This window comes from Mercenaria mercenaria, chromosome 4 (genome assembly GCF_021730395.1).
Source record: "Mercenaria mercenaria strain notata chromosome 4, MADL_Memer_1, whole genome shotgun sequence".
NCBI classification, from domain to species: Eukaryota; Metazoa; Mollusca; class Bivalvia; order Venerida; family Veneridae; genus Mercenaria; species Mercenaria mercenaria.
In genome coordinates this window covers 71,376,335-71,401,768 of record NC_069364.1, presented here as the reverse complement: position 1 = coordinate 71,401,768, position 25,434 = coordinate 71,376,335, and the positions used below count along the sequence as shown (strand labels likewise).

Sequence of the window (25,434 nt, the reverse complement as noted above, 5' to 3'; positions counted from 1 at the left end):
GTTACACTGAATGGTCAATCAGTATCTTGCGTATCATCAATTAAACACTTTGGATTAAACAGAAACAACAAGAATTCAATAGATACAGACAATATGATAAATACAGCACAGAAGACAGTATATTCGCTTCTGGGACCGGGTCTACATGCACGTCAAGGAATGTCACCAAAAGCAACATATAAAATATGGAGGACATATGTTACTCCTAGATTTTTATATGGTATTGAAGTACAAACTTTAACAAAAACAAACCTTCAGAAATTAGAAGCTTATCAGAGAAAAAAATTATCGTCAACTTCAAGGGTTGCCAGATAGAACGTCAAATGCCGCTGTTTACACACTGCTTGCAGGTGAACCTGCTGAACTGACTATAGACAGGAACACACTAGCACTTAGTTTTCTAAACATAACAAGATTACCAGAATCTGGTGAATATAAAGTTTTGAAAAGACAATTTGCCATATAAGATATTAATAGGTATTCATTTTCTCCAAATGTCAGAAATATTTTAGCAAAATACTGTCTACCTTCACCAGAATAATTACTTCGCGATATCTCAACTAAGGATAATTGGAAAACAACATTCAGAAAAGCAATGTTCAAATATATACTGGGGAAATATGCGGAAAGAGGAACTTGCACTTAAGTCATCTACAAAGTATCTTCAGGTACAAAAGGATCCTGTCAGTAGTCCGCACAACCTATGGAAGGTCACAAAATCTAGACCACATGAAATTAGATGAACAGAGATCAAAGCCAGATTTTTTACTGGAACATACATACTCCAGGTTTGACCCGTATGATAACCGGTCGTCGTAGCAGACGGCATCTGCTGTGTATATACTTACATGTACATTGTTTTCCATATATGTAAAACTGCACTTTTTTGTTTACTTTTTCTCCTATCCGTATTGTAAATCTATGCAGATCTAGCTTTTTGTTTCGGCTATGCTCTACATTCATTCAAACAGTTCTTGTAAATTCACTTGTTATTATTTATGATCCGTAGTCCACGTCTACAGTTTTTGTTTTTGTTTTTTCTTTCTCGCTTATACATTTGTTATTGTCTACGACCCGAGGTGATATCACTCCATATGCCATATTACTATTATAAATCATGACAACAATTTATCATAAATGTGATAGTTCCTATTTATATCCATTATGAATACATGTAATGTATATTCATGCTAGTCACTCGAAATTACGTTGCTCTTTATGTACACTGATACAGTTATAATGTTATAAATGAAATTTGGATTTCCAGTACTCAAGAGAAATGCTATAAATATATAATTGGAAAGTCCTAAACCAGTTACTATTTATACAATTATCGACTTTTTCATAGGTTGATATCAGGATTTATCAACCCGAAAAGAGAGTTTTGAGGGTTGATAAATCTTGATATCAACCTATGAAAAAGTCAGTAATTGTTTTATTACATGAATAAATGTATAGTCAGTCTTGTTACTACAATTGTAACTTTAATAAAGAAATAAGGAATAAATTTAGACCAAATATCAGGTTGATATTGGTTTTCCAAGCACCTACTTCGATCTATTTTTATTTTCGTACTATTTATAACCCAAGATAAATTGATATGATATGTACTCATTACTTTTCGAACCGTTTTCAGCCAATCAGAGAAACAATAGAATTCATGTAATAAAACTTGATAATCAAAACGAGTTAGTACTGACTAGGTATTATTATTATTATACCAGAGTTACAGGTAGGGATGTATGTAATACAATAAGTGGCATTGTGTTGTATAATTTTATCCGTATATGTAATGCGGAGTGATACTAAAATTCTACTTTATTATTTCCCTCTGTAAAAGTATCGAATATCTACCTTCAAATAGATAAAAATGATATATGCTTGAAAAAAACGCGAAGGAATTGACCGTCGATAATATTGCCTGAATCGCAAAGAGAAATACCGCTTTGTTTCTGTTTGTTTAGATTTGTTTCTCATGCGTATTTGGTGAGATGTTCTTTTTATATTCAGTTGTAGGTTAATGAAATAGGTTTATATTGGAAATAAATGAATTGGAAGGGAGATTATTAAGATAAAAATGCCAATTTATGCTTGGTAGGCTGATCTATCTTGATATAACGAACTGTACTGTATATATTTATTTTGTCTCTGTTTATCTGTCTTGATATTATGATTTGTCGATTAATAATTTTGAAAACGAATGGAGATAATTAAAGAAAGGGTACTAATTGTTCTTTCTCGCCTGATACGGATGGCGTATATTATATACTATATAATCAGAATGATATGATTTGTAAACATGTGCTACTTACTTATTTTATTCTATGTATAAGTATATGATAGATTGTTCTTTATATTTTTGTAACAGTTGAGGAATTACACCCGCCGAGTGTCGAACTACCACCAAGCCGATTTTGAAAAGTTAAATAACTCGATAAACGCCACTGATTGGTCAGCTCTTTACTCAGACTCTCTAGACGTAGCCACATCTTTTTTCGAAAAAAACATTTTTATATCTAGCTAAAACATGCATTTCTACTAAAGTTGTATAAATCCACCCCAACGACAGGCATTGGTATAACTCATTTATTCGTACTACATCTCGGAAACGTGATCGTTTAAAGCGAATTGCTATCCAGTCCGGGAAACCATCAGATTGGCAATGTTACAAGAAAATAAGAAATCGTGTCAATAGGATGAAAAAACACCTACGCGAACAATTTTATAATACTCTTGAATTTTCCATGAATGATTTAAGTTCTACAAATCCTTAACAATATTGTAAAACAGTATAAATGCTAGTCAAAGAAAATGCTAAAGCCGAAGAAGAAATTCCGCCCCTTGGAAACGAAAATCATGACACTGCTATTTCTGACGTAGATAAAGCTAAATTTCTGAACGATTACTTCCTGTCAGTATCAACTCTTGACGATTCCAATTCTGTTCTACCTGAGTTTGCTGCAAAGTCTAATACAACTCTTTCCCACTTTACTATTTTTGAGCAAGACGTAATTGACGTTTTAGATAACTTAGTTGTCAACAAAGCCTGTGGGCCTGATGGTATTAGAGATTTTCAGCTTACTTCGACGCGTACTGCGGACCACGGACTACGGACTTACTATAGGGGTTTTCTCAAACTGTATATGAGGACGTTATGCATAAGTGAACAGTTGCATATTTAGCATCCGGTTCTAATGCCGTAATACTGTTTTCATTTAAAATATCTGAGAAAAGACAGGTATAAGATTTATCAATATCCGTTTTATTGTATATGAGTTGCCAATATATTTTCTTAACAGTGTGGAGGCATTTTTAAAAATTTTCACCCTTTTACCTTTTATATCGCTTTTTGATTAATGTATATTTAAATCTTTCGACCACCGTATTTATGAACAAGAAGCTAGAGGATCTGTATCGCAAACTTCTTTTTTATTTGAAGTGCTGCAACTTATTTATATGCTTGCTGTCAATTTCGTGAGGTCCTAGCTAGTAATCGCTAGCAGTGAAAACGGCTGTTGATTCAACGATCAACATACCCTATAAACTAGAATTTGAACCAATGACCTTCTGGTGAGGAGAAAGACATTCTTCCTTTGCGCCGCAAGATATTCACCGACCCTTACGGTAGGGTATCACAACAACAGTTTTGGTATCAAAAATGTATATAGTGTATATTTAACGCATCGCGGTAAAAATAAGCCACTCGTGGTATTATTATATTCTTAACCATTTCAAACCCTACAAATTCAGTTTTATACGATACTGAATTCATTTAGTATTCCCGGTCACCCTACAATGATATACGTGATGGCTACATAATGAATTTTTAAACCAATATAGACCTTGAGTTTTCGTGAGTTTAAATTTTTGTTCAAGTTCCCTGAAGACAAGTATCTATACATACCACTTTTTTATGTATTCGACTAAAAAGGCTTTGTAAATAATGATAAAAGGCTAGTCTCGACTTCAAAGCTTGTTGTAATAAATGACCACACAGAATTGCTCAAATGGCGTCATAGGAGTTGACTAATTCAAAAATATAATCTCGTTGACAATTCTATGCATTTACTGGCCATAAAACATTTTTGGAATATGATCGGAATTTTGACCTTGGACGCTTCTCAGGCCCTTTCTTCGCAAAACAATTTTCGGTCTCAGTTGGGTTTTAGATTGAAAAGATGACAGCTAGGTTTGATGATACTTAAAGATTAAATTCCAGTTGAGACTGACAATCCATACTGAATAGCCATTTGAAAATAATCATGAATTTAAATCTTAAATTTTAACATGCAATATTGATATCAATGACAATGTTTCATTATCAAACTCAACAGAGACGCAAAATGTTTTGAAAACAGAAGCCCAGGAATTCAGTCTTGGCGTGATCTCAGTAATCAAGATCGAGCTTGTCTTGATCATTTTTCAAAATCTGATATCAGATTATGTTAATGAAGTGGATATTCTTTCTTTTTAATTTTCAAACATGCTGACACATAACTAATTCAGGATGTTGCCGCTAAATTATGGTAATATATCGGATCTCGTTTCGACAGTGATGAAAGATGCATGTATGAGAACTTCCCGTATGTTTTGACAAAGTGTTGAACTAAATCATTTAAGGTATTTTATTAAACTTCTCATGGTTTTATGTAACATTCTACAATTATCAAAATTAATGAAAAAAACTGACTTTATCAGTACAGAAATTCTACGAGAACACGGTATTTATACTATGCAACAAAAATTAAACGGACGTTTTGTTTTATTCAAAATGTATCTTTTTTTACAATATCATTTTGTACTGTTTTTTTCTTATGTTGTTGCTAGGAAATACAAGTCTAGGAACCGTATGGACTGACACAAATTAAACCCAAACTGTTGTGTTTTTTTTAATAGGAATCCCCGTTATCTTCAAATCCACGTTTCAAGTTAACTTTTTTAATGCATGAACATATTAAGATGAAGTATTAAATTATCGTTGCACTGGGGGTTCGAAGTCGTTAGCATCGCGCAGAAGAAATGTCTCAATATCAAAACAAAATGTTACAGCATACGGATATTGGAAGAACATGCTAAAGGCAAGTAAAATGCGACAGAGTATCGGTATAAAGCTGAATCTAGAGGCATCCTACATGTAGACATGTATGTAGCCGACTCGTTTAAATGTGACATGAACTAAAAATAATAGAGTATGACATCTAAAAATTGCAATTACGAGTGTTAAATGTAGCTTGTTTACTATCCATATATTTTCAAACGTATGTATAGTATTAGCAGATAATTATATCACAATACACTAATTGAGAAGGCAAAAGTAAGTACACATATAGATAAAAGAAACACATATACCATAGGTATCTTTTTTCTTGCGAACCTTTAAATATTTTGAGAAAACCCCTACTGTAAGTACGCAGTCCGCTGTCCGCAGTCCGCGTCGAAGTAAGTTGAAAATCTCTATTAGTCATAAAATGTTAAAGCATAGCTAAGCCACTTTGAACTTTATTCAATAGATCTCTCATCTTAATTAGATATCCGTCTTCATGGAAAATTGCTAATGTAATGCCTCTTTATAAGAAAGGCGAAAAATCTTTACCATCTAACTATAGACCAATTTCTTTGATCAGTTGCGTAGGTAAAGTAATGGAACGAGTGGTTTTTAAATATTTGTACAATCATCTAAACTCCAACAATCTTATATATAAAAATCAGTGAGGATGTCTTCCTTGACACTCCACTGTATACCAACTTGTAGATATATATAACCAGATCTGTACATCTCTAGACGAGAAGAAAGCAACCTGTATGGTTTTCTGTGATATATCGAAAGATTTCGACCGAGTTTGGCATAAAGGCCTTATATTTAAACTGAAGCAGTATGGTATTACAGGAAACTTGTTCAGTTGGATAACAGGTTACCTGGAAAATAGATCGCAAAAAGTATTTGTAGGACAATCGTTTTCAAATAGTAGGTTATTAACTGCAGGCGTACCTCAAGGATCGGTCTTGGGCCCTCTTTTATTTCTTGTATACGTAAATGATATTGCTGATTCTGTTTTAAGTACCGCTAGACTATTCGCTGACGATAGCTCACTTGCTATATATTCACCAGAATCCGTTTATATAGAAACTGTTTTAAATTCAGATCTAGAAAAAACTTCCAGTTGGGCAAATCAATGGCTAGTAAAATTCAATCCTTCTAAAACTGAAGTCATGTTTTTCTCCTTTTGAGATATAGCTCAACCTTCGTTAACCTTTGATAATACCCCTCTAAACTTCGTTGACGATCACAAACATCTAGGTCTTACAATAAGTCGTGATGGCTCTTGGCACACCCATATAAACAATATCACTTCCTCAGCTTCAAAAGTACTCGGCTCGATGAGAATGTTAAAATTTAAAGTTAAAGGTCTACTCTTAACAACATTTATTTATCGTATCTAAGACCTCTACTCGAGTATGCTTCAGTTGTATGGGATAGCTGTACTCAACATGAAAAGGACACTATAGAAAAACTTCAATATGAAGCAGCTCGCATTGTTACTGGTTTGACTCGTTCCGTTTCCATTCAAAATTTATTAACTGATATTGGCTGGGTTTCTCTTGCAGACCGTAGAATTATGTAGAAATTAACATTAGCGTATAAAGGAAATAACGGACTACTTCCGGATTACCTTATAGACATTTTTCCACCAACAGTTCACAATTCTAACAACTATGAACTTAGAAATAACACTAATTTTGTAACATTGCCTAGACGTCTCAAAATTTACTCAAAATCAGTTATACCCGATTCAGTAAAACTATGGAATAACCTTGACATTCCGACACGCAATGCTAACACGCTTACACCGTTTAAGAGCAAATTGAAGAGTAACTTAAAATCTCCAATTGTTCCGTCTTTTTATTAATAGGAGAACGATTCTATAATGTAGTTCAAACTCGTATTAGAAACCGATGCAGCAACTTAAACAATGATTTATTTTATAACCATTTACGAGACTATCCCGATTGCTCTTGTGGATGTGGAACATTTCTTCTTTAAATGTAGTCATTATGCAAATGTTCGCGATGTTTTTATATACTCGAGATTTATCTTTAGTACTCACAATTATTCACGAATTGATTCACTACTGTTAGGAGAACAAATCTTTGTTTTTAGAAGTACACAATGTACAAACTTAATAAAAATACACATCGTTTCTCTAGCACTGCCTCCTGATCGTTTGACTATATATCTGTTTTGAAGGCTCTGGGTTGGGCTGGGTGTGGGGATTCGGCAGCGGATGCGATGAGGTGCACTGATTGATTTTACGCTTGTCTGTGTTTGTTTTATTGTTGTTTTTTCCGATTATTTTTTCCCGCTTTTCTTCTATTTAATTTACTATCTTAACTCTTCTACTATATAAGTAAGTTTATATCTGAAAATTATATTTTTGTTAAGCATATATATATATATTTCCATTCTAGTCCAAATAAAAATCCGCCATTTAGTTTAATCTAACATTAATTTGACAGCCAGGGACGGACCGATTTCTAATGTTGGCAAAACTTGTGGCCCAACCCTTTTGTATTATCGAACATTTGCAAAGTTACTGAATATTTCTTAATGTACAGTAATATTATATATGTCTTGATGTAATGATAGTTTGCTGTTGTATATATATTTACATATGTGTCTGTATATTATTGTCTTCATGTACATTTACCATAATGTCTTGTGTGATAATTACAATAAAATATGATTAAACTAAACTCCACTGCTAGATTTAACCAGAACACTGTCCCTGCAACCTGCAAGTTATGCAATGAAGAAGATGAAACTAGAGAACACCTTTTGGCTCGTTGCAATTATTTTCAAAACATTAGGAAGATTTATCTCGGGAAATTGAAAGACATTCTTAATGATGAAACTTGGTTTAAGGTGATCAGAAACAATGAAGATGTTCTTATTCAGACAATTTTAGACTGTACACATGTTTCACTAACAGATCATTTTCAATTGCAGACGAAGCAGGTATGTGACATAGAACGCTGGTCCCAGGCTTATATCCAGCAGTTGATACAGATGAGAGTCCAGACCGCCTGTAGTAGTAGTAGTGGGCATCTAGCATATACGCCCGACTAATAAAATAAGTGAATGAAGTATTGCCATGCAATACAAAGTCCCCTACTGGAAGGCACCTAATTTTCTCTACTGCAGTATAACATAATGAACTGATATCTGTCAATAATGTATAAACAATATTGTACTATATATACAATAAGTTATAACAAAACATTTTATTAAAATTTGTATATATAAAAACCTATAGTTGTTTTCATATAGCATTTTGTTTTGGCCGATTATCAAAAAGGTATCATATAAGTTATTTATAGTAAAACAAAGTCCACACAAAACTCTTAACCATGTATAGAATACACCTAAAAATTGAATGTAACATGCATGTTGTACCACAGAAAACTGGTTTCAATTTTCCCCTACGGCCTGTAATAAATAAGTTACAATATAAGCTATTTATAGTAAAACAAAGGGACATAATTCTAAAAACAAGAGTGCCTCATGGTGGTGAATATTTGTGCCAAGTTACTTCCAAATCCCTCCATGCATAAAGAAGAATTGCTCCGGACAAAGTCATTCTTGAATTTGGCATTTGACCTCTAAGTGTGACCTTGACCTTAGACCTAGGGACCTGGTTCTTGCGCACAACAATCCGTCTCATGGTAGTGAACATTTATGCCAAGTTACATCAAAATCCCTCCATGCATGAAGAAAAAGTGTTCCAGACAAAGTCATTCTTGTATCTGACATTTGGCCTCTATGTGTGACCTTGACCTCCGACCTAGGGGCTAGATTCTTGCACTTGACACTCCGTCTTATAGTGGTGAACATTTGTGCCAAGTAATATTCAAATCCTGTTTTGCATGACAAAGTTATACACCGGACAGGAAAAATGTCCCATTGACCTTTGATCTCCAAGTGTGACCTTGACCTTTAAGCTAGGTTCTGGTTGTTGCGCCTGACACGTCGTCTCATCATGGGGAATATTTATGCCAAGTAATATTAAAATCCCTTGATGGATGACAGAGTTCTGGACCGGACAGGAAAAAAACCCTATTGACCTTTGACCTCCAATTTTGACCTTGACCTTTGAGCTAGGGGTCCGGGTTTTAAACATGACACGTCATCTCATCATGGGGAACATTTATGCCAACTAATACTAAAATACCTTCATGGATGGCAGAGTTATGGACCGGACACGAAACAGACACTGTTCATGCCATGTTAACAGTTTACTGCCAAGTGTGACCTTGATCTTTGAGCTAGGGGTCTGATATTTATAATGACACATCGTCTTATTATGAGGTACATTTGTGCAAAGTAATATTAAAATCCCTTCATGGATGGCAGAGTTATGGACCGGACATGAAAAAGGCCATGTTGAACTTTGACCTCCAATTGTAACCTTGACCTTTAAACTAGGGGTCTGGGTTTTGCGCATGACACGTCGTCTCGTCATGGGGAACATTTATGCCAAGTAATATTAAAATCTCTTCATGGATGACAGAGTTATGGACCGGACAAGAAATTGCGGACGGACTGAATGACGGAATGACGAACGGACGGAAAAGTGCATTCCTACAGTCCCCGAAACTGGTTTTCAACTAGTAGGGGACTAATAAATGGTCCTACAACTTAATTAACGGGCATTTCGTTTCTGACCTAGTTTCAAAATTGATGGCCGACATAAGTGTACATATATAATATTAGTCGCATAAGTTATTAGTAAGAGACATATACTGTGAAATTGTATTTCTGAAATTTATTCATTCTCGGAAAGAGAAGTGCGCCGAAGAAGAACGGCGGAAACTACAAGACAACAACAACGTGCCATTTGATCTCTTAATCGGAAAGCTCCGGCATACTTTTATTGTAGATGCCGATGTCGGCAAACTTAATGTATAGTGTAATTCTGGCACACTAGCGCTTTAAGTACCCAAAAATGTAACATATGTTACTAAGTTACTGTCGCCACTTGCAGTCTTATCTTATTGACGAGTACTAAGTGGTCAAAGATTATTTAGATCATTCTAAATGCAAAATGGGTGTTTTATTATAGTTTTCAGTTCTTTCAGCACCACTACGGACCAGAGAGTCACAAAGGGCCACTTGAAGACATGTTCCGTTTTGAAAATAAAATTTTGGATTATAAATTCCTGTCTAGAGCTATATCTGTAATAGGCCATTTTTGGTTGCGGGTTTATCCCGCTTCCACAGTTAAAGTGTATTTCTGACAATCATAGCATCTTTATTTGATTCAGAATCACATCCAAAGGAGGTTTATGTGCTACGCAAATAGTCCCATTCATGAACAATGCGGATGAATTATCAATAAACAAGTAGTTCTTAATCAACCTGTAGCCACTCACACTGACCATTTGGATTATATAAGATCTATCAATGATAAGGTATTCCAGCCCATGGTTACATCACAAGCTGGGTCAGGCAGAGTTCATCTTAAATATGAGACACATTAAATTTGTACTTGTTTCACATTCATGTATATTCATAGACTGGCATTTAAACAGAAAAAAATCTACCAAAAACCCCGCAACCGTCAGACATTTCAAGGCTTTGATTTACCAAGTCATACATAGGGCTTCACTGAGTGGTTATTGCTAATGAGACAATATGCCTTTCCCACATAAAAACACCAAAAGGTACAAGGCAAAAGACATGAAGAAATAATAATTCAGCCATATATGTTAATGTAAAATGTACCTAGATAAATCACACTTATTGTAATAATAAGCCACATGTTAAATACAGCACAATAAAAACGCAAGGAATAAAATTGACACACTTCTTTAGTGTGTACTAGTTATGACATTTATATCACACTGAAGGTTTTGTTTATTTACACTGAATATTTATTTCAGTCTTTATTATTTCTGTATCGTAATTATTCAGTTTTTAGAAACTTGGGACAACACGAATTTGAGGAATATTGTGTTATACCAAAACCTACCATCCATAATCTCTTACTCAGTGTGATAAATGTGTGATAGACAAGACGATTAATTGTATATTGCTATGAATTAAATACATCAAAGGTTACCAAAATATCCTTAAAAATTATTTCCTTTCTGACAGCATAAAGGAGACTATTCTTTGACAGGGTATCAAAAGTAAACATGAATGCGTTATATGTGTTTTGTCCTCGTCTGTTTGCTTTGTCTTTGTCTGTGCGTGCTTTTGTCAATGTGTGCACGTCCGAATGGTGTGGTTACACTCTGTGGAAGCTGCATCTTGGTTTTACATGTTGAATATTCATCCTTGTTCTTTTACTCCCTTCTGCACAATATGTTTGGTAGTTTATTAAGATATCTTCCAAAATTTATATATCACTTGTCATTTTCATAGCACCAACATTTTATCAAATTTTGTTTGATAAAAATTTCCTTATAAAATATGCGAACGAGTCGCTTTAAACAAAGGAAATGAAAATGTGACGCATTATAAAAGTGAACGATTAATTAATAAATTATTTTAATTAGCTATTTAAGACATGTTAATTAATGTTATATAATGTTATAGTTCCCAAAAATAGGTCACTTACTATGGTAGTCAAAACGAGCAGTTTGCATAGGTAAATCATTTTTGTATTTTAACATTTTGCCGAAATTATGGACTAACTCTACACAAAGAAAAAAGTGGAAAAAACACAGGTCGCCGTAGCAGTCTCGGTTTGATTGAGCCTGTTTATGGACGGTAGTGGAAAAGTATGCTGCCGTCTACGCCCTCTAGCCCCGGGTTGAACAGAACTCAACATTTACATATATTTCAAGCACAAAAAATTAAAACAAGACATATGCAGTTGTTCATGGAGCCAGCATATCACAGTAACTGACAAGACAAAATTACACAAAAAAGTTATTGATTTTTTCCTTAGTGAAAATATTTAGGTATTTGAACTGTAAATAACTGAATTTGGTCCAGATCAACCTGAACACTGTTTTTTATAACATTATTATAGTTGGATTATGACGTGTGAGAGTTTAATTTATAGACTCGTCTGCTGATTAGGGAAAGCAACATGATTTGAGCCGTGCCATGGGAAATCTAACATAGTGGGTTTGCGACCAGCATGGATCCAGACCAGCCTGCGCATCCACGCAGTCTGGTCAGGATCCATGCTGTTCGCTGTCAATGCATATTGCAATTGAGAAACTGTTAGCGAGCAGCATGTATCCTGACCAGACTGCGCGGATGCGCAGGCTGGTCTGGATCCATGCTGGTCGCAAACCCACTATGTTGGTTTTCCCATGGCACGGCTCATTTACTTTGCCTTTTTGAGGTAAGAACCACTATTGTAATGAATAACATTACCTAAATAACGGACTTTTCATTATTAAATGTACAAAACATCGCTGAACTCAAAATCCAACTATAGTACATAAATTTCAAAACAAAAACAACCTAATTTTGCACTTGTCATATTTCATTTTCCACATACACTTTAATAATAATGTTTTAATGTATATATCTGGAAGATGAAAGGTTTGCATGCAGCTAGTGCCGACTTGTGCAAGTTCGCCTTGTGTAAGACTGTAAGACTTAAGATGAGGTTTTCTCAGACATCATAAGACTTCTAGTTCTCTTTGAATTTTATCGTTATTCATCATTTCTGACTGCTTGTACTGTTTACCACTACGATTAACAGAGAAATGATCCTACCAGATGACCAATATCAAGCACAAAAAGTAATACCAGCGTAAGTATTTTGAAGAACAGGTGTTACATCCTGATAAAATGTCAAAGTAACAAGTCTGATGTTCTTTCTTACAAAAAATAGAGTGTATTGGTTGAAACAAGACATATAGTTTACAAAACAAAATGATCCTTAAATAACTCAGCTTTATAAGCAACATAGGGGCCAACTGAATGCTCTGCGCACTTAAATTTTGTTATGATTGTGTGGGATTTAAAGAGCAGAGTGTAAATGCCAGATAAATGTGGGATGAGACCTCGCGTTATAACGAGTGACTAGTTTACATCTGGAGCTTTAAATAATTGATGTTAATAAGTAAAATATAGGTTTTAACATGTAGCTTCCGATTTTACTTTCCTTCTTAAGTTCAGGCAATACTAAATTGTTATATTCATCCTCATCTGCGTTATTGGCAAATTGGGTTTGAATTTCAGTAAAGGTAAAAAATGTGTTGGAAATATTTTCTACGTCCTAATAAAACCGGAAAGAAACAACGGAAATAATAACAAGTTAAAGTTACGCCTATTTCACAACGCATAAACAATGTTAAAAACCACATTAAGGACAGTGTGTCCTAACGTGACATGTACGTACAAAATTGTGTTAAACTTACATGATGTCTATTTTCGCACACATTTTTAAATTTGGATAATGCCTGCGCCATACTATGGTTTCATTTTCTCTTTGTTAGCCTGTATATCACTAAAAGGATTGCAAGGTAAAGATATTTTATCTACATGGTTGAATATACATTTAAGAAATATAAAATAAATAAGTTTCGTTTAACTCTATTTAATTGAATTGATATCTAGTAAATTAAGATTATTATTTAATCCAACTACATTGTATCTATTTGGTTTTCCTTTGCAGCCTTGAAAAAATATTAAAACTGAATTAAGACTACAGTATTGAAATTCGTTAAGTTATAATCTGATCCGAACAATTAACACAGGAAAACGGACGTAATGAATATATTCAAAACAAATACAACCATTAGCCACATATTAAATAAGAGTTGCCGGATCTACTTGAAAATAGATTATGAATCATCGAAAACATTAATAAACAAAGATACTGTAGTTGGATATGCCCTTACTATGAGCAACAAAGTGTGTCACACTGTACCTGCGATTGCCGTTAACAGTAACATCATTAATCATGTCCATCTGTGGGTACAGACACTTTGTTAAAAGGTGATGTTAGAACTGTTTGTTACCACTGCCACTTTAAAGTTGATAAGGTCAACAGAAAATTTCCACGTACAGTTAAACTACTTTAATTACTTTAAATCAATAGTGAGAATATATTCAAAATTGTCTGTAGACCGATTAATCAATAAACATGTTTGTGTGTGTGGCTGCGCTCTTAGAACGTGGCTTTTCCTGTTGGGCTTTTGTCATAGTTTCATAGTGTACAGTATTAAGGAACCATAAAACAAAATATAGCAAGTATATTGATAAAGTTTTATTCCTCTGTTGCATAACGTTTTTCTTTCTAAATATTTCTATATCGTCATACAAAAAAAAAATTCAAATACAATTTTTATTACGTTATGCAAATGACACTACCGCATTGTAGTGTTAAATTCTAATTCCATCTTTCAAGTTGACAAGATGCATACATTATTCTGTCGTTTTAGCGCTATACATTTATATGCAACTTTAAAACAATTGTAGCAGAAAAAGGCAAATACTAGTATAAGATTTATATTTTTAAATTCTAACCAATATTCAGGTTAAAACACACTGACATTTATCCTTATATCTTTGTTTTATAAGATGATCGATATTTTAATTCGCATATTGTCCGTTATATGACCCAGTGTTATTATATTTACCGGTACTTTGGGATATGGAATCCATTCATTTTTTTTGTGTAATGCGATAAAATCAAATCTGATGCGGTTGAATCTCGTCTTACAGGGGTTTTCTTTATCATTTTCTCCCTCTACAGTCTGTAGATATTTGCAAAGACTTCGTTCCTGTTTCATTGTTCTATTAGAAGCGATCATACCTTGAACTATATTCATAGCCATATGGTTAAGGTCGCTGACATGTAAGTTCTTGCCCCACTAAAAGGGATAAAGAGTTTTGGTGCAAATTATCGTGTTGCTTTGGAGAATTATTTTGTTCTTCCAAGGTAACCGCCTGTAATTGAAATGTATATGTGCTAATTATGTCCTGAGGAAAATCCCATGTCTTTATTTAGCTGGAAAACCACCAGATCGTCTAAACGTTTAATCCAATACACATGTCAACATAGCACATGCTTCTGAATTTGAAATACATGGTAAGATAACATGGTTAATTATTTGTACATGTTGTATTCGTCCAAATAAGGAATCGTTGATTTCTTTGACCTTTTCTACAAGCGACAACACCCCCCCCCCCCACAACCCCCACCCCAACATAACCCCGCCCATCCTCAACAAAAAAAACGGCCATCAGCATTATCCGGCACAATAAACAGTTGCTAATTCAAGTGAACGCTTATACCTATGTTTCAGCGACGTACTATCCCGACGGCTATAAAGGCTGCTTTCTAGACAAAGAAGACAGAATTCTAGAAATGATGTTTCCAGATTCAGCGTCTAACAGTGGCGATTTCTGTAAGGGACTTTGCAGGGAATTTCGCTTCAGATATGCTGGTACTGAGGTAATAGAGGGTTCCGTTAGTAATCGTACTAGTACTTTTGAAAAGACCATTTGAAACTTAAGGCTATTAAATTCTTACTAAAATCTAATCATGAATTCATTATAATTTGACCAAATAAAAGGATTTTGCTCTAGACTATTGCGCGTGTAATTGTTGATTTAGGACTGTGTAATTCCAACGAATGAATAAGAAAAAAATATTTTTAGAATGGAAAAGAATGTTTCTGCGGAGACAATATTAAGGACTATGAGATGAAACCAGATTCTGAATGTAATACTAAATGCGCAGGCAATGTAGAGGAATATTGTGGAGGGGCTTGGCGCATATCAGTCTACGACAATATGGGTATGTTCGAAAAAACGCATTTTATATGTATGAATCGTGTTTACAATAATTTTGTGAGATAGATAATTTCAAAAGAAAAGAAGAAAAAAATCTTTATTACGAAACATATGTATGAAACTGAGAAATAATTTCATACAAAATCAGTAAAGTTAAATACATTGCATGATATTCTCATGCATCTTAACATTGTTATATCACGGCTAAATTTATAAGATAAGTACCACACAGTATTTTTCCTATTTCTGACCTATACTTGATACTATCATCTGTGGAAAACGTTTTTAATGGCTTATTAATCATAATTCAAGCTGTATTTCCTGAAAGACGTATGACCCAATTTGACACCACATATAGCTAAAATAAAGTCTGTTTAACCCTTACCATGCTGGACATGATTGATTCTGCCCTTGCGACCAGTGTAGATCATGATCAGTGTGCACATCCGTGATCTGCACTGTTCGCTATTCAGCCAGTATCCTTTTGGTAAGCACCCCTTTTAGCAGTGAATGGTACTGTCCAAATTGGAAGATGGACAAGTTCATTATAGAAATTTAGCAGGTTAAGTTCATCTCGTAATTTATAAATCGAAATAACAATTAAACAAAGCAAACACGAAAAATAAAGATTAAAACAATGTAAGCGGGGGACAATTAAATTATAATACATGGTATTTTTCTTGACTTAGAGTGAATATTATGAAAAAGATAAAATTTAACCATTCGTGCTACATAATCATATCATACATATTGTAGGAACCACAACAATACAAACATTGACTAATTCAACCACGACTCTAACAACCATTACAACTTCTGGAGCACGGAATACAAAGTTCAACGGTAAAGTACCGAATATACAATTAAATATATTTATGTATATACATATATTTATTTATCTGCTAAATTGCGTTTCAAAAGATGATGATGAAAATAATTACCAATACAAAGTTGCCCTCAGCCCCACCCAGCCCCATTTTGCCCCTTACCATTTCCTTCCCCTCAATCTATATTTAGCATAAATTAATATGTACTTGTTGGATGTTTGAAGCAACCCGTCTGAAATATTTTTCTTTTTGTTGTGGGCCTACTATGTAAATGCGTGGCTCTGGGGCTGTGGTTTTAGTGCTCTGTGCTTCCGAGAAATCTACCCTTACCTATTATCTTTTGATATAATTTTTGAAGTAATGACTTGAAATGCAATACATTCATGTTATCTTTGTTACTATAAGGTTAGTCAAAATTACCGGTCGTGGATATGATGGCTGGTTTGATTCATGCTGATGTCGTTTGATGTAATGCAGTTGCTCACATGTGTTTTAACCTGCCTGACCTTTTAAATTTCGCAATAATATATATTACAATAATAAAAGAACATACTGTTCGATAATTTTATACATAATATACAATGATACATACTATGTAAATCTTATAATGCCATAACAGAATATACGCGTAAATGTAATCATGTACATTTTATTTTTATATACTTTGAATTGTTGAATCATTGTTTTTTAAAACACTCCTGAAAATATTTACAGAAACTGCATCTGCTACAAATTTAGTAACCATATATATACATATTTTTTTCTAGGTATTTCACACCATTTACAGCTGATACTACTTCCTATTGTTATGACAACTGCGTTACAATGCTGTTAAATAGGTAAATGTACAAATTAGCTATGTAATAGGAGCGGAAAAATGTGCAGCCCGATACAGGACTCGAACCTGCGACCTTCTGCTTGCAAGTCAGATGCTCTACCAACTGAGCTAATCGGACAATCGATATCATAGACAAATTATATACATTATATACATTATATACACACTGCTACATTCCTCCCTCCTTTTTTTAAAGACAAACTCAGATTCTTTTGACTAACCCAGCCATTGCTTCACCCTAGCTCTAGGATTCCAAGGCTAGTCACCACACTCACGGCACCAATGTAATAGGAGCGGAAAAATGTGCAGCCCGATACAGGACTCGAACCTGCGACCTTCTGCTTGCAAGTCAGATGCTCTACCAGCTGAGCTAATCGGACAATCGATATCATAGACAAATTATATACATACATACAAACTGCTACAGCTATATAAGACAGGTGATTGATAAGAAAGCTTTAGGTGATCTTTAAACTATTATCATATGCTCTGATCATCGCCCTTAAAACAATATAGCTACATGTTCAATACTGAGGGAAATTTGTGACAAAATGCATGGCATTGAAGGCACATCAATTATACATACACTGAAATCACAAAATAACGTTTTCTTTTTCTTGTTCTTGTTTAATTTTTCTTTCAGAAAAAAGTACTACAATTGGATATGTGACTGAGGAACATAACTTGAAAATATGCAGCTAGTAATATGCAAATATCCCCGAGTTACCAAGGATCAACACTTTCAAACTTGAAAAGGATCAGAAAGTTAAAGAATTAACTACATAGTGTAATAAATAATAATATATCACTTACATGGTAATCACAAAAATATTAAACAATTGCAACAATATCAAGGTCACTGCCATCTTCTTCCGCCATTTTGAACTGGTCAGAATTCCATCACCGCGGGCCATATCTAAGATACAAATATCACCTATTAAGAGAACCATCCCATGTGAACAGTACATAAAGTTTTGTTCACTGCTGTTTCATTCAACTTGCATAGCAGATATGCAGTGTGCATGTCATTCCCTGACTATTACATGCCATAAACAGTAGAAGAGATGCCAAAACAAAAAAAAGGAAAAATATTTCCTTTTTTATAAAATTGTAATGCTTCTTTTTCTTAAAATAAAAAAATGGCCTAAATATTTCCCGACATTCTGTATTTTCTTTTATTCATGAAAAAGTAAACTCAGAGGTCCCATCATCGACAGTAGGGTAAACAATTCCACCTTCTGCAAGAAATCTATCTACCACAGCGACAAAAAAGAAAAAACAACATCTACATCAACAATAACTCAAATAACAAAACTAACAGTCGAAGCTGTTACAAGAACACCGACGACCAACAATAACGACGGCGACAAAACTACTACAATAAAACCAAATACTACAACAACGAAGAAATCCACTTTCATCACGTGATCATGGCGGCAAGTTTGTTTCTCATCGTGGGATATTAAAACTTTGAAAATGCGGTGATTTTAGACGTTTCGGGTGATAATTTTTGTGCAGGATATCTAATAGGATATGGCAATTTGATGAGAAGTATGATTTATCTCGAACTTATGAAAACTTTGATAGTATAACATCAGCTGAAATATTCATAATTCCCACGTTATTTTCACGCGCCAGTGATCATATATAGTCGTAAATATAAACGTATATACTGTTGAAGTACGCCATGCATACAGCTTTGTGCAAAGGTATAGTCACACATGTCATTAACAGGTTCAACCCCTGAGCCAAGTACCAGGAAAAAGCGTTATTTGTCTTCACCATTTGAAAATTTTGACTCCAAGAAAACACGTACATTTTCCCAAATTATGGAGGGTGAAGCAAGTGTCACGAATGTTTCTTTCACTCAGGAAGATCTAGAAAAATATCTGAAGTTTTAAAATCTTCTTTCAAAGATGATATAGTGGAAATGATCAAAGACGTTGTCAGTTCATCTGTCAATGCTATTATTGATGGTGTATTGTCTGGTCTTCAGGAAAAAGTAAAATGTCTTGAATCTGAAAACTTAAAACTGAAAACTGAGAATAACAATTTAAGATCGAGTGTGAATGAATTGAAATATAGTGCCGATTCCTCTGAACAATACAGTCGTCGGAATAATATTCGTATCACTGGAATTCCGGAAACTAAAGATGAAAATTCGGATCAAATTATCCTTGGCACTTGCAAAAAACTAAATGTGAATTTGGAATTATCTGAAATCGACAGATGCCACCGAGTTGGCAAACCCAGAGAATCCGGAAGCCCGCGGCCTATTATTGTAAAATTCACTTCATACCGAGTTCGCCAGCGAATATACAAAGCAAGGTTTTCGCTCAAAACAAAGGTTTTGACCCAAACGTACATTAACGAAGACTTGACCAAACAACGTAGCTTTGCATTCTATACGGCGAGATTATTTGTGAAACATAAGAAGATTGACAGCTGCTGGACATCTGATGTTGTCATCCTGGTCAAAGACTACAACCAAAAAATCCACCGCATAACAAATAGTGAAGAACTTGTTTTCTTCGAACACGAATAAAGTAAATGTACTTAACAGTGTATAAGGTGAAAACTTCTGCGCATACGCTGTAGAAGCAGTTTGCAATCTCATTATGTAACATTGGCCATTTATAGTGTTGAAAACTACGTGATGTGTTGAAACACGAACAGTTATATCATTGTAGATAACGTATACTGTAGTGTATGTACTATGCACGGTCACATGTATCTTGCTGAACACCTGTTCTATATTTTGGCGTTTTGAGCATTTTAAAAGTACATGTATTACAGCAAAGTCAGAAATCCAAATTACTATGTGTGCTAAAATGTACATGTATTTTCCTTCAAATTCAGTACAGCTTGCATCTGTCGAGATTTTTTTTTAATAGTAACATTATTTTGGGAGATGTCGTAAACACTGCTCGAGTTTTGTAATAGGCAGTTTCTACATCAAATTTGCTGTATTGTCTATAATTCAAACATTTTTTGATTACTGCATTTGTAAATACATTTTGATTGCAGGTAGCTTCTATGTTAAACTTGTTTTATAGTTATATGTTGCAAACCTTTGCATGATAAGCATTATGCTCTGCGACAGTATTAAACCACTTTATGAAAGGTGTACGCGGATCCAAAATAATTCTGTTAATATCGCTATAGTTTTATTTTTTGCGGTAAAAACTTTTAACATAGTTTACGAACAGTTATGTCTGAACGTGATTGTAGACACCGTTTACTATAGTGTATGTACTACGCACGGACACATGTATCTTGTTGAATAACTGCACCTGTTGAATATCTATATTTTGACGTCTTGAGCATTTGGAAAGTACATACATTTCAGCAAAGTCAGAAATCAAAATTACTATGTGTGCTAAAATGTATATGTAGTTTTCCTTCAAATTGAGTACAGCTTGCAGCTGTCGAGAAACATTTTCTTTTTTTAATATTAATATGTATTTTGGGAGATGTCGCAAACACTGCTTGTTTTGTTTTTTGTTTTTTTTTTAAATAGACAGCTTCTACACCAAATTTGCTGTATAGTCTATAGTTGAAACATTTTTTTGATTATTACACTTGTAAATACATTTTACAAACATTATGCTCTACGACAGTATTAAACCACTATATGCAAGGTATACGCGAATCTAAAATAAATCTAATATGTAACTTGTAAGGTATACGCGGTATCTAAAATGTTCGATAGGCTATGGTTTAACAATTTGTAGTAGGTTTGTGGAGTAGAATACTGGTAACCTTCCTTAATCTGCAAGCATTGTCACAATCCTCGGCAGTTTTTTTTAAACATAACAGGTATTTTTGGCATTATTTCGGCTTAATTCTTTCACATTGTTATCATAAGTTGAATTATTACCTGTATGTTGTTTTCTATTTTTGTACTTATAACGGCTGAGATGTTAATCATTTCCTTTAATAATACCTCATATAGTTTTACACAATACCTGTGAAATAAGAACATACGTTCAACGAGCCCCATTGTATATGTAGAGTTTAACAATTCTTGAATACACTGCCACTTTTTTTCTAAAATTTTAAGAAATCATAGCTTGAGTAGTGTTAGTTTATATATATAATATTATACATTTTTTAAAAGGGCCCTTTTGAACGGAACTATCAAATTTTGATAAAATTTTCATTTACTGATATTGTTGCAATTGTTTAATATTTTGGTGATAACCATGTAAGTGGCTGATTTGGGTCATTTCGTTATGTCGCGTTGGCGTTCGCACGGTTTATGGATCCCATTTCGTTGTGTTGTGCTGGCGCGCGTGGCAACGCGCAATAACGACATGTTGAACGTTTTGAGAGTCGTTTAGTCGCGCGCGCCAACGCGACAATAGGATGCTAATAACCCGACATATCGAAGCGACAGAACGGAACATTACATTGCGTGCTGGCGCACGCGCCATCAGCAAAAGTGTCATGTTGGTGCGCACGCAAAGACAAAATGAAATGATTTGTTGTTTCACTCTATTAACAGAGATTTTGTTTTGTCTGTTGACGCGGGTACCAAGACGGAAAAAAGTGTTTCGTTGTCTAGCTTTGGCGCACGCCAACGCGACATAACGAAATGTAATAAATAAGCCACTATAAACATGTTTCTAATTTTAATTCAGACGAAGGATCAAATTGTCTCGCGCAGGAGGTTTTTACGGAAGAAATGATCGTTCTCCTGAAGACAGTCCAGATACAAATACATTTTGTACACCATAATGAGAATGACAAAGTATCTTTGAACGAATCCTCAACATATGTTGACAACACCCGGCAATTGGTCAGTGGATAAGTCAGAATTTCTACTAGGGGATATCCGGAAGATAATTCGCACCAAACAATAGAATACTCTATCCGAATGTCAAATAGTTTCCGCCCATATTTACAGACATTTAAAAGACAAAACTGGTCGCTTTGATTGTAAAATGTATTAATATATAGGCAAAAGTCTTTCAGCCACCCTGGAAAAAAATGAAAATTTAAATTATTTCCACTTCAGAATACCGAGCCGTGAGCTACAATTAGATATAAGATGTCACAAATGTTAGATACTCTGTCAAGACTAATCATACGACAAAATATAACGGATGATAAGAATACAAATGATGAAGGAACAGAAAACGCTAGAGCTGGAAGGATGGAATATCTTTATGCAATTAAATACCAGATAAATACGCACACCAGAATAGTATGGTACAGAAAAACGAATGTTCAGACTGTACATTGTTCGGAAATGACTTGGCAATTAGGGCGTGTCACACGAAAGGTACACGGTCCGAATATTCAAAGGATACGGAGATGACAAGAGTACTATTCTGCGCAAATATCAATATGTCGGCCGGGAGTTTGAAGAAACGATGGTTATGATGTCACATTCGGTTCACAACATGGCTTTGCTTTAAAACCAGTGAAAGAGCTTCATCGTGTTTCATCTTTTTGAAAATGAGGTTACTGATAACTGTTGTGTGTCTGAATGTGAGGACACACAAAGTCATATATGTATTGCATTTTAAAGAAAACATCAACCTAACTTAAACTCATTCTCATTTTACTTTACAACATATTTGACGACAAATAATTACATGTTATGACGTGTTACCTAAGTATATGTTATTGTATCACTTGTGGTTGTTTAAAAACCGTAGAAGTTGTGATGTTCTGTAGTCGGTTGATTACTGAAAACCTACATATATGTTTTGTCAAAGTGAACTGTATATTATAAATTCAACATATTACTGTAGGCATTAACACTGTACACAATCAGTCTAAAATACAGTTTCATCTCGGTATCTCGAGCTCCAAGGGATCCAGCGTTTTACTTCATGATAACTGAAATTCGACATAAAAAGATATTTTGTGCACGTGTTTTCGGAACGGGGCCGAAAAATGTCTTCGAGATGGCTGGATTTTAAGACAACAGAGTTCGAGATATCGAGTATCAACTGTATCTTTTTTATCTGGTGGCTTCAAACGTATTTATCACTTTTGTTTTAATAACATCCTTACACCATTAAACGAAACTCGGTTGAAAAACTATTTTGTTTTTTACTTACTGGTCAAAGGTAAATTTATAATTGTGTATTCATGTGCGTGCACATTGAAACCGTCATTAATTCTTTTAATCCATATTTATATGACACAGTTAAACTTACTTTGTACTCTAGTATTTCCTATTGTACTTATTTCAAAAGCTATATTAAAACTTCGCGTCTGAAACAATATAATGTAGATACTGAAACACTTAGTCTCAATATGTACGTATATGCCAACAGGAATATATAACATTAACAAAAAAGCATTATTATTTGGCTTAGAAGAACATAGACTATGTAGTAAGTGTATTCGTACCACAAAACATAGTTGACAAACACAAAAAATGGGAGATGTCTCTTAATGCATATACCAAATGATGTTTAACGTTGTTTCCCCTTCACTGACAGCAATTCAATGTAGATACGCTTGTAAAATTGAAACAGATATAGGAATACGTGCTAACGTGACAAGAAGAAACGTTTAGAGTACTGTTAACAATACTCTAAAGACTGGTATGTTCTTCGTCAAACAAAATTATACAAGTGCAGAAACTCTGCTTGGTATGTAAGTGCATTATTGGTATAAAATGTATGTTTTAACTGAGCGTTAGTTCATTGAAAATTCATCAGTGTTTCCGACAATATTATAAATAGCCAAAAAAGAGCAACGATCCAGACTCAGTTACACATCCAGGCCCGGATCCAGGGCCGGGCCGAGGGGGCCCGTGCCCCCCCCCCCCCCCCCCCCACACAGTTGGCTGAGAAGTGACATATACTCATCAAAGATGCAATCTACTATTTTGGCAAAGGAATACTTTTTTCTCACAATTTAGACCCAGAAACGCACCAGAGGCCACCATTGCATACCTGTATTTCAAAATTTTCCAGGGGGAGAGCCCCCTGACCCATCTTTCCCCATCAAGAGGGGAGTGACTACTCCATTACCTCAAAATTTAGACCTAAAAAATGCACCAGATGCCACCATTTCATGCCTGTATTTCAAAAATTTCCAGGGGAGAGCCCCATGAACCTCTCCAACACGGGCAAAAGGCACCCCAAATACCTCGTTATGCGCCTCGGCGGCGACAACCTTGTTCTAGACTGGTGCCCCCCCCCCCCCCACCCCGAGTCAAAAATTTCTGGAGCCGGGCCTGACGACAGTACTAAAGGCAGATTACTACTATCATCACTCATTCTTAAGGTTGTTGAAAAAGACGTTAAACCCGAACACACACACACACACACACACACACACACACATAAGGTTATCCTAGGATCATGAGACACTTACGTTATTTACCACTTTAGATAACTATTACCGGCAATTTACTGGTATTTTCACTTAATATAATGTATAAAATAACCTAAATCAACGTACACGCACGAGGAAAACAGTAAGAAGTAAATGGGCAAACGGTAATCGATTAGGAATCCAACATAATAATTCAGATATAGACATCATAACTTGCCGTTATGCAACATGCACTTTTATGATAAATGCGTAGAATATCGACTTCTGCATTCCAATCGCCGTTTCTATTACATCTTAAGTAACCTATTTTGATACATCCTCAGTACCTAAACATTTTAAATAAGGCATTATGCGATTGCCAATTTTTTTTATTTTGCTCGCTTGGTTTTAGTTCATGCTAAACCGAAATAACTTTCAATTCACATAATATTATGTACTTGAAATAATTTGTTCAGTTTAATCATTTAATCGCTCCCTTTATTTAATAATGGAGATGACACTACAGTAATGAGAATTACAGATTTTTTTCTTTTGAGTCATTTTCAAAATCGCCAGGCTGCTTGTGGTAACAACATTAAAGTATAACTAGATAATAAAAATTTAGAACAAAACGATAATCGTGTCTGTTATTACATTGCAAGTACGTGCATGTTATTTCAAATCAAACTGAAATTGCTTTCACATTTTTTTAAATTTAT

The 25,434-nt window shown here is 34.5% G+C and overlaps 1 protein-coding gene and 1 long non-coding RNA gene across 6 annotated transcripts in view; one reads left to right on the top strand and one right to left on the bottom strand.

Annotated features, from left to right (window-relative positions):
- Positions 1 to 1,329, bottom strand: part of LOC123552107 (uncharacterized) — an 83,699-nt gene extending 82,370 nt beyond the window's left edge. Inside the window, exon 1 of the long non-coding RNA XR_006686557.2 lies at positions 849 to 1,329. This is a non-coding gene — a long non-coding RNA (uncharacterized LOC123552107). The remainder of the gene's footprint in view (positions 1 to 848) is intronic.
- Positions 1,330 to 13,035: 11,706 nt separating this feature from the next.
- LOC123552105 (xylosyltransferase oxt-like) lies at positions 13,036 to 23,485 on the top strand. Of its 5 annotated transcripts, XR_008370677.1 has the most exons (7): positions 13,238 to 13,488; positions 15,277 to 15,425; positions 15,632 to 15,770; positions 16,523 to 16,609; positions 17,361 to 17,432; positions 18,075 to 18,218; positions 22,075 to 23,485. XR_008370677.1 is itself a non-coding variant. In XM_053541646.1 (6 exons), exons 1-5 carry the CDS (start codon positions 13,422 to 13,424, stop codon positions 17,426 to 17,428), a joined length of 510 nt encoding a protein of 169 aa, XP_053397621.1. In that variant the 5' UTR covers positions 13,236 to 13,421; the 3' UTR covers positions 17,429 to 17,432; positions 22,075 to 23,485. The 5 variants fall into 5 exon arrangements, 3 of the variants coding, with proteins under 3 accessions (XP_053397621.1, XP_053397619.1, XP_053397620.1); XR_008370678.1 differs by lacking the exon at positions 13,238 to 13,488 and adding an exon at positions 13,036 to 13,209 and having other exon boundaries at positions 18,075 to 23,485; XM_053541646.1 differs by lacking the exon at positions 18,075 to 18,218 and having other exon boundaries at positions 13,236 to 13,488.
- The last annotated feature ends 1,949 nt before the right edge of the window (positions 23,486 to 25,434 follow it).

What these genes read in the sequence shown, in the direction of transcription:
- LOC123552105 (XM_053541646.1), top strand. Translation starts at nt 13,422, where the DNA reads ATGCCTGCGCCATACTATGGTTTCATTTTCTCTTTGTTAGCCTGTATA. An exon ending in ATCACTAAAAGGATTGCAAG is followed by an intron (nt 13,489 to 15,276) that starts GTAAAGATATTT and finishes CCTATGTTTCAG; the next exon opens with CGACGTACTATCCCGACGGC. An exon ending in ACGGAATACAAAGTTCAACG is followed by an intron (nt 16,610 to 17,360) that starts GTAAAGTACCGA and finishes ATTTTTTTCTAG; the next exon opens with GTATTTCACACCATTTACAG.